General features: G+C 36.3%; 1 protein-coding gene across 2 annotated transcripts in view; it reads left to right on the forward strand.

Annotated features, from left to right (window-relative positions):
• Dyrk2 (Dual-specificity tyrosine phosphorylation-regulated kinase 2) overlaps positions 1–9,468 on the forward strand; it is a 70,864-nt gene extending 61,396 nt beyond the window's left edge. For both annotated transcript variants that reach the window (XM_073080690.1, XM_073080689.1), the window contains exon 9: positions 8,373–9,468. In XM_073080690.1, coding sequence (XP_072936791.1) covers positions 8,373–8,556 — 184 coding nt within the window. In that variant the 3' untranslated portion in view covers positions 8,557–9,468. The remainder of the gene's footprint in view (positions 1–8,372) is intronic.
• Positions 9,469–10,251: the final 783 nt, after the last annotated feature.

The following is a 10,251-nucleotide window of genomic DNA, read 5'->3' on the forward strand; positions in this document are numbered from 1 at the left end:
CCTTCAAAAGGTACCCGAGACCGTGGGAGCGACTTCGGGATGTGGGACTCTTACTGCACTAAAAGCCATCGGCGTTTGGTGGAGAACTCCGGGATCTCCAATGGAACACAACTGGAGTCGTCCTAACGCGATGCCCCTATCGGGTTCTGCCCTGGGGGAGCAAAGTAATTTACGCTCTCACATCCCCTGGCGATTACAGCGATATGCGACCACACAAACCGCTGTCCATTCCGGGGTTGCTTGCTGGACGGTTTGAGCTCCCACTCTTACCGCCCGCAACCTCGGAAGCCCCTTTTGGTCGCCTCTTACGACAGGCAGGGAATATCGTAACCCTATTCTGGTCCCGGGACTACAGGGACAATCCATTATCAACTAAGACCCGGTAAATAAATATAAACTTATTACTTACTTGGCTATTGGGGATTGAATCCGGTTTAAATCTTTTGCAATCGTGATTTTTTTTCAAAATCGGAGCAACATTTGTTCTTTATAGGTAGGTAGGAACGATCTAAATAGGATTACAATTCGGAATATGTCAGTTACTTACATAAAATAATAGACATACATTTATCATAATATATAAACTTACAAAATGGTAGTAATACTAAAGACATTTATCATCAACTAAGTATCGTTCGCACAGTATACTATTAACCGTACCGTGCCTGGCTGTCCTCAGTTACCATACTCTTACATTGCTGACCTGTGACCGCGAGCGGTGAAAGTATGATAGGGCTCGCTATGGTTATCAACTTACGCAATTTTCTTCTTATTGACACTTTTTTGCTAAAAAGTTTTGGTTGATAGAGCTTTTGTTATAAGTATTTGAATGCTGAAATCAAATTATTTTTTGCTTACCTCCATCCATCAGCTTTTGAAAGTCCACTGCTGGACGTAGGTCTTGGGCCGTCTGAATCCAGTGATTACCCGCTGTCCTGTTCAGGTCATCAGTCCACTTGGTCGGGGGGCGTCTTGCACTCTTTTACCCAGACTTGGTCTCCATTCGAGGACCTTCCTATCTCATCGGTTATCTGCCCTAGGCCACTTTAACTTGCTATTTTTTGTATTTCCATATTTTTCCAAGGAAATATGTGACATGTTATAACATGTAGAGTTTTATTACATATATTTTTCATCTATACCAAAAGTTTGCTAAACATTTTTTTGATTTATTGCAACGGTCAGCCCTACACTGAGTAATACATCGCGTTTACTAGTTCTCGCTATAAATAAATATAACCGTGTGTTACAGACAACAGAAGCGTAGAAAGTTAGAATATGTTTTATTTAACACAGATAACGTAAGATTTTCTCGTAACTGCAATTTTATCGATTGGCAGCAATCGATTGTTCAAGATAGCCTGTGGTAAAGGGTTCATATATCAGTGATCAATGTATCAAATTTTTATGTATGTAAAAATACTTACTAATTTCCTTGTATGTTTATCCGTATAGGCTATCAGAAATATCACAGTTAACCGGCTTTGATCGACCTTCAAGCTACGATTGAATTTAATTGAAGTGACAGTGACATAGGCTTTGAGTCTAAAACATGATTAGGAAACTCTCAAGCAATCTAATTTTCTTTGATAGCGATATACCTATCAGCATCAAGTGGAACTGCACTAGTAAGGGGCAAAACTGTAACACTTTAAGATCGCTCATGAGTCTTTCAATGATTAGCAACTATCACCCACAACCGATAAAGCAACCGACGGGTTAACGTACCCTACGAAACACGGATGTGATGACCTCTGATGAATGAAAGCGTACGTGGAACGCCACTAGCGGTCACCCATCCACCTAACGATACCACCCGACATATTACTTTATAGATTTACGATGTAAATAAGCCGCGGCGTTGTGTGATTCTTCAAATTAAATATCAATTTAGAAATCTCTAACCTCTGAATCGTTACGCGTGATTTGGTCATGAATCTGATAATTATCCATTAATCGCTCATCTGATGAACATCCGTAATCTATTGGATAAGTGATAGTTCAATTTTAACGGCGGTTAAAGCAGCTTCGACTCACTATGAATTTAAATTTAATGTATCTCGATGTTTTTTCGAAGCGAACCATTTTGTAGGTTCAGCACTGGACGAAAATATCAAATAAGAAAAAGTTATGCCTGAAATCTATTACATATACCATATGTTGGTGGAATCCTCTGTGGATCGTTTCCGATAGCACCAGTGGTTCTGTGTTCTAGTTAGAAGGATGTGGTAGGGGAGATATACCTTTCCGAGGCAGTCCAACTTTACCTCTCATCTTATCACATAAATAGGACAACTTACGACAACCTTAATAACGATTTACTTCGCTATTATAAGTAGTACATATAGCTTTCACTTTACTAAACTTTTCGTATAATAACAATTAGAACTTGTTAAAATCAAGGGTTATAATATCAATAACGATAGATTTTTACGACAATTTCCAATTTCCAACAAAATCGATACGTACGAGTGATTTAGCGCATTCTTTTCCCACAAGCGCAAGTGGCTTGCGATGCGTGCAGGTATCCAGTGAAAGGTTACGTGACATAATCGGCCATAGAGTCGTGGTTTAGAAGCTGCACCTGATCGGACAGATAGTGCTGAGAACATGAGCTATGTGGTTGATCTTTAGTGGAATTTGCATAACATTGCTCAATTTAGTCTTCCTGGAGATTTCGATTTTGATTAAGCCTATTTAATATAAACTAATGTTATGTAGGGGAATGATTTGTCGGTAATCGATTAACTGTGAAATAAATGAAACGATTTTAATTTTTTTTTACTCTTGGAAAGTTGCACTCTCCGCAAGCAAAGGCTATATTATTTTACTCTCGTTTTACTTATATTTTATTTTATTATTTGAGCCTTTCATTATTTGAGTCTATATAAACAAAATATTGCAGCCGATTATACTTACATTATTTTATATTACATTAGTAAATGTTTTCTTTAAACACTAAAGGAAATCTGTTGCTACAAGTCGACATATGGGATTCGAACATAGACTATAATCAAATAACCTATGTCTTTGGTTTAAAGATTTAAAGTGTAACAATTCTATTGTTTCTCTTATGCAGATTTTTGTAATTTTTATATTACGTCCATAGATCATATTTGGATTGTAGTCTAAATGTCCCTAATCTATGGTTTAAATATGTGAAGCCATGGAACAGAAAAAAACAGTGTGAAGCATTTAATAACTAGCGAGATGCTAACATAAAAGTATTTATAGAGCGAAAATAACTTTATAATTTGCTCATCGCAAAAATAGAAAGTGGCTTTCGTATCGTATTAATGGCTAATAAAATATTAATACAGAAATATTATTTTATTCGTAGAGAAGGAATTTAATTAAATGATCAGTGATCATCACGACCGCGTTGTATAATAGTTTAAAGTTATTGTTTCACTGATAGAGAGACAACAGAAGACAGAGAACAAGTAAAGAGTTTATAGAAAGGATTACTATGTACTATGTCCCCTATGTAGGTCCAATCGTTTTATAGTAGTAAATAGTTTTGTCCGAAGCTTTATCCAAAGTTTCGGCCAATTCCTTCTGTGATAATGACTGTTTCGGATGCGTTTCTAGAGAATATAACTTTAAATAATTTGATAATTGACAGGAAATATAAAATTTACAAATATTTCGGATAGTAAAATGTAGAGGTAAGGATTTTTAGGTGAATTCGAAACTGGTTTTTCGCCAAAACCCAATTTTAAAACTAAAACTAAAACAATTCCAGCTGTTGTAGTGCACGGATTAAAAACAATATACTTACTTAATTTTTGGTTCTTTCTTTGTACAAGTTCGCGTATCGCTTATAATATGACACAGTGACACAAGATTAGGTTACACAACTCCGTCGGTATTCGCAAAGTGCGTGCGAGATGCGAACAACTTTGATTATTCGGTGTTTATCGTGGCTGCTTACGTGATTGAGGCGTGGTTTACGCTTTACTAGGCTTGTTGCGTCAGTGTCATCCCGTGCCTATGGTCGGGAAGTGACCCCATAACGGTTTGTGGAGCGCTAGTAAGCTGTTGTCGTTCAAGAGTACTACAATAAGTCAAGTGGTAAAGCGCATGAAGGTTTGAAGGCATATTCTCGTAAAAGTAACAAACGAGCATCATTATCGTCATCATCATCAACCCATTCCTGTCCCACTGCTCGACACGGGTCTCCTCTCATAATGAGAAGGATGAAGCCATAGCCCACCGCAGTGGCCAAGTACGTATTGGTAGACTTCACATACCTGTGAGATTTATTTTTTTTACAAATTTCTCAGGTATGCAGGTTTCCTCACGATGTGTTACTTCACCGTTTAAGCAAGTGATAATTATTTCTAATACAAACATAATTTTGAAAAATCCGAGGTGTGTGCGAGAGGTGGCTTTGAACCTCGGACCGCTCGATCGAGAGGCTGAGTTTCTTAACCACTAGGCTTTTACTGCCAACGAGCATGCAGTTCACTTAATGGAAAGTGACTAATACATACCGCATATGTAATCAACCCCAGATAAGCTTTACCTGAGGTCGGCTACAGATGTGTTGCTAGTTCTGAGGAGTTGGAATGCCCCGATAACTGTGTCCCCCTTATCACACCTTTGAATGCAGAATACAGAAGCGCTTAACAGTGCTGTTATTAGACAGAAATAAGTTTAGCAGAGCTACCGGAGTCTTACGACGAAGGGTGTACCACCTTTCATCTCTTATACTATTCTTAACCCACTAGATAATTTGTACGTTATTATAATTTATTAGGTACGATTTAGGTAAATAAAATTGTGTTTTATTTATTTTTATCTCCGCGGCGTTAATAGCAACAAACATTGTGCAAAATTACCGCTTATGTCACAAATTGTTATAATGTTATGCGAATGATCATTAAAAGAAATTTCACGTGACAATTTACATAAAACCTAATTATGCGATGTATTATAATATTTATAATGAACATAAATGCCTGAATGAAGGCCTAATGGGCAGTATCGCTACGTTATGTAATAAATTAAATAATTTTAGAGCCCGTGATTTCGTTTTTATTTTCTAAGATTATATGGTTATTGTCAAGACACAAAAAGACAAACGACATTTTTTTAGTTTGTCCGTTTATTTGCTGCAGTGATTTTAATGGGAGTTTTACCTATTGTAAAAAAGCTTAACAGTTTAATGTAATTGACATTGCTGATAATTATATGCAGTAGTTTTTTCTGTATTCATAACGAAATAAATTCTGATATATAAGCATATACATGTAGATTGTAGGTACAGTACCATATCAGTACACATCATAATAGTATTTATCTATTTCTGTCTCGCAATAGCAGTGTTTAACGCTGTTGTAATCCGGTTTGAAGGTTATGGTAAGGGATACATAATATAATAATCCTAATTATTCAAACTTAGTCTATGGGATGCAGTAGGCACGTATCATCAGGTAGACAGCTTGCCCGTTTGCAAATTGCCTTTTCATAAAATAAGTAATAAGTATATGACTCTTGGTTGCATCCAATCATTGGTGACATACATGTCAAACATTTGCAATATAAAATCTTGTGATAAGAAAAATATAATAATTGTAAAATAAATATTGAATTTACACCTTCATCTTCAAGGAAGTAATATTTGTCTAAAACTTTTACAATACCTATTGTGACATTTTTGTCGAGTGACTATTATCGTAAAAGTTATAACAGGAAAACTATTTGACCCCGATGTTAGAGTTAGTTAATATTATGTCATCTTTAAACTTTTGTTGTATCTTTTATTACAATTCGTGTGAATAATAATATAGTTTTAGTAGTAAATGATAAATCGTGTATTACATCGGCGCGAGAAACTTTCGCCCTACCACACTAATATTTTGTGGCCCTACGCTACGCTAAAAATTCACTCTGATCTGGTTTTCCAAATACGACAAAATAAGGAGAATTGCAATTATTTTTATAAATGTATAAATGTTTTGCAGATAATTTTACGTGTTATTTAACATTTGTAAATTGTGGTATATTGTGTAATAGTATTTTTTTTAGTTTCTTTACAAAGTATTATTGTCCCATTGCTGGTCATGTCTTTGAGAATAAGTCACGTGTTACGTGATTTATTCTCTATCTATTATAAAAACGAATTCTGTTTATTTTCTATTCTATGACTTCTGTGAATATTAGAAGTTTTAAGTTAGTAGCGATTACTAAGCTTTTTAATAATAATAGAAAATTACCATTCAATTTACATTAGTTAAGACTGAACATGATTACATAATGATTTTGTAAACAAATAACAAAAACACAATTTCCTTCTCAATGTTAATTTAGTTTATTCTATATAGGGTTCCGTACTAAAATTAACCTAATCTACTAAAACCCGAAATTTTCTGACTTTTTGGATGTATCCATTAAGTAGGTACATTATTATTAATTCATTTAAAATACACTTGAGAACTTCTTTTTCATTTCGATGGTTTTTCCTTTTTAATCCTTGCATTCGCCACCAAATATAGAAAAGTGGTACTTAACTGGTTATAATTTATAACGTAGCCAAATCACTATTTAAAATTGTCCTACATTACTAGATACAAGTATTAAATCCTGATGTCGCACTTTTTTATATTTATGTGAGGATACACTCTTAGGTACTCAAAATTAGGTATTCAAGGTTTTGGACACCTAATTATGAATCAGACTATAGACGTATAAAAGTATAAAAAATAAGTGTCTATCTATAACAGTTAAAGATGTAGAGTCCTGTGACAGAGGGCCAGCGGAGTCTTAATAATAGGGTTTCGTTTTTACCCTCTGGGTACCATAAAAACACCCAACTGCATAAAAATTGCCTATGTCACTTCCACAATTTAGATAAATACTCATGCACCTCATATGTTAAAAATTTAAATCCGTCAAGCCGTTTTGCTTGTAGGAAGGGCCAAAGAATGAGGTACGCTCTAAAAACATTACCTAACACAGTTAGGTAAAAACAATAAAGTAAATTTATGCTCCACTGCGGTGCATGAGTAAGCTAGATTAAGCCTAGAAGATTCTTCTCCATGTTCCAATGTGGATTCATGGTGAAAGGTACTAGTTACTGGCCGACCTTTATTTTGTTTGTCAACAAAGATCGATTAAGGTCTAGACGAAGCTGTGAGTTACACATTTACTTAAACAGCAAATAGCAAATGTGGAATGAACTTCTTCCTGAGGTATGCCCCCTCAGAATATGACATGGAGCTCTTCAAGAGGGGTGTAAAAAGAGCTCTCTTTCAAAGCCGGCAATGCAATAGCAACTCCTCTGGTATTGCAAATGTCCATAGGCGACGGTGACTGCTTTCCATCAGGTAACCCGTCTGCTTTATCGTTAGGTTACATATAAAAAATAAAAAAAAACAGACTGTAAAATACGAGTATATTTTTTTAATTATAGCATGGAAATAGGGATGTGAAAGCTGGATGTTAAGCACAAATTCGGCATATAAAGTATTATAAATATATCGAGAAAAGTTGATTTCGAAATGTTAATTGACACGCAATGAATAGCTTAATTGCTGCATTTTCGATATCGGACATTTGAACGACAAATAATTTGAACGCTTGTTAACATTGCTTTTTGCACCAATTATAATTTTCCCAAGAATTTCTTGCGTCTAATTTCCGTGTAATTATTACAAAAAGTAAGACCCTAGCAACCCTGAATCTAATTGAATAAGCTGGAGCGGTGTTGCCTTGATCTACTTGTTAGAGTCAACGAACGATTAAGTATCGCTAAACCATTACAACTGATCAGTCTGATGCAGTTTCTTGTGCCACTTATTCTTTAAACGGAAGTTTGTAAGTGGTAATTTATTGACTGTCAAAACGAACCTAAAATTTATTTTTTGTATGCTTGTTAAGTTTGTATTTTTTGTATCTGTGTTAAAGCGTTTTTACATTTCAATTCACAGTGCCAATAAGGTACAGAAAATGATACCGGCTAACTAGCGAACTTATTAAATGTTTTTCGCATAATTATGGCCATATGTTGATAGTTAGTTGCAGTATTTATCTAGGTCACAACTAGGCCAGACAACATATTACTATATTACAAGACGATTACAATTTGCAAATATGTCATTTCTGTACTGGATTTACTTTACTATTTACTTTACTTTAATAAATTTATTGTACATCAATTTATTTATTTATTACACCTAAGTATTAAATAAAGATTAGTATTATAAAACTTATTTACTTCCTAAATGAAATGCTACAGCAATCATTAGACGAATACACGTGCGACACACATACTCGTCATTCCAACTCAACAACTTTGTAAGCAACAACTTAAAATTAATTGAACAATTACCTCTGTCCACACGTATGTAACATTCGGTTCGTTCCAGATGGGACCCGAAGCGTCGCATCACGCCGCTGGAGGCGACGCGGCACGAGTTCGTGACGGGGTGTCCCCGGGGCAGCACGCCGGCGGGGCTGGCGCTGCCCCGGCTGGCCCCGCGGCCGGCGCGGGGCGCGTTGCTGCACTCGCAGTCCGCGGGCGACGTCGCCGCCATGCTCGGCCGCGCGTGACCCAAACACTCCTGAGAGCGACCCGCCTCCGGCCTGCCGTAGCTGCGTCACTCTGCTCTTCCTCTTCTTCTTTACTTTCTGCTTCTTCGTCGTTGTTTTGCACAACATGTGAGAAGAATTGAGGTGTTTTGAAGATTTGTGTTAAATTGAATGCACTAATTTTGAGTTGCGTTTGGTAATCAACGGTCCAGTTGAACTCAAAATAGCTGCAACAAATAATTCAATCAATATCCATTCGCACAAAATCTGCCGTATGTTCACTTTATTCTCAATATTTGATATCATAAATATAGCATTATTGAATATCGCATGGCTTGTGGCTATACGTGTAATTGCTCCGCTGTGTCGATAAACAAAACAGTTTTGGTAGATTGGTGATATGTGAATTTGATCTTATTTAAAAAGATGTACAGAAAGATCTCTATCATACAGATATTTGCATCTAACATTGCTGTCGTTTATTACCTCTTGTTTTCCAGATTTCTTCAGTTTTCAGATTTTGTAACCTAAAAAATAATCTTAAAATGTTTTTATTTTGTACCTAAGAGAGCACTTCCTAATTGCCACTAATATTTTTTTATCACTATCAGATCGGAACATGATTATAGGATCGATCTAACTACGGATTAGTGCATTTAATTTAACATTGAAAAGTGTAACAGTTATGATCTCCAATGAAAATAGGTTCGTTTAGAGATATGTAGACTTATTTGTTATTTATTTCTTAGTATTTCTAGTTTTGTCCAAACTATGTATCTGCAAGTGCCATAAAGAGTTTCTTTTTTATAAGAATCTGTCCAGATGTACTTAAAATTTTGTATTTAGTATGTTATTTCTAAGATATTCATTGCTCTAACATCTAATTCTGCCTAAAATAACATTGCTTGTAGCTGAGTTAATGAATTATTTTCTACTATAATTAATTAATCTAATACTATTAATCTAATACTATTATTTAATCTATAACTGATGAAAGATGGACCTTCCGACATCCCGATACTAAAACATAAAACCCTTTTTGTTATTTTCTGTCAATCTTTCTTTGTATCGAAATTCTTCTTACCCTATTGCAGGTGATAATGTTTATTGACCTTATATACCTTTTTTTTTTGTTTACGAGGGGGAAACCTTCAAAAGGTACCCGACGACATGGGAGCGACGCCGGGTTATGTGGGATTTTTACCGCACTAAAATCCCCCCGGTGGCCGTCCTCAACGCTTGTTGGAGAACTCCGGGATCTTCGAGGGAACACAACCGGAGTCCTCCAAGTGCGATGCCCCGATCGGGCTCTGCCCTGGGGGAGCACTTTTGGCTCCTCCCACACCATCTGGTGTTTACGACGGTATGCGACCACACATACCATCATCCTTCCCGGGGTTGCTTGCTGGACGGTTCGAGCTCCCACTCTTACCGCCCGCAACCCCGGAAGCCCCCTTTTAGTCGCCTCTTACGACAGGCAGGGGATACCGTAGCCCTATTCTATTCCCGAGACTACAGGGACATGACCTTATATACCTATGCATCTATGTCTCATTCTTTGATAGTCCCTACAGCCCCAATGGCTTGACGAATTTTAGAAAAGGGCCTCATTGGTTTCGTCTAAATTGTATGAGTAACAGGCAGTAAAATATAATCAAGCAATCGGGTCTTTTTTTATTCATTTGCGGACAAATCTTGAAAACACTGATTCAAATT

Source organism: Epargyreus clarus, unplaced genomic scaffold, assembly GCF_041222505.1.
Source record: "Epargyreus clarus isolate Ecla_fem2 unplaced genomic scaffold, WU_Ecla_fem_2.2 ptg000015l, whole genome shotgun sequence".
Lineage (NCBI taxonomy): Eukaryota > Metazoa > Arthropoda > Insecta > Lepidoptera > Hesperiidae > Epargyreus > Epargyreus clarus.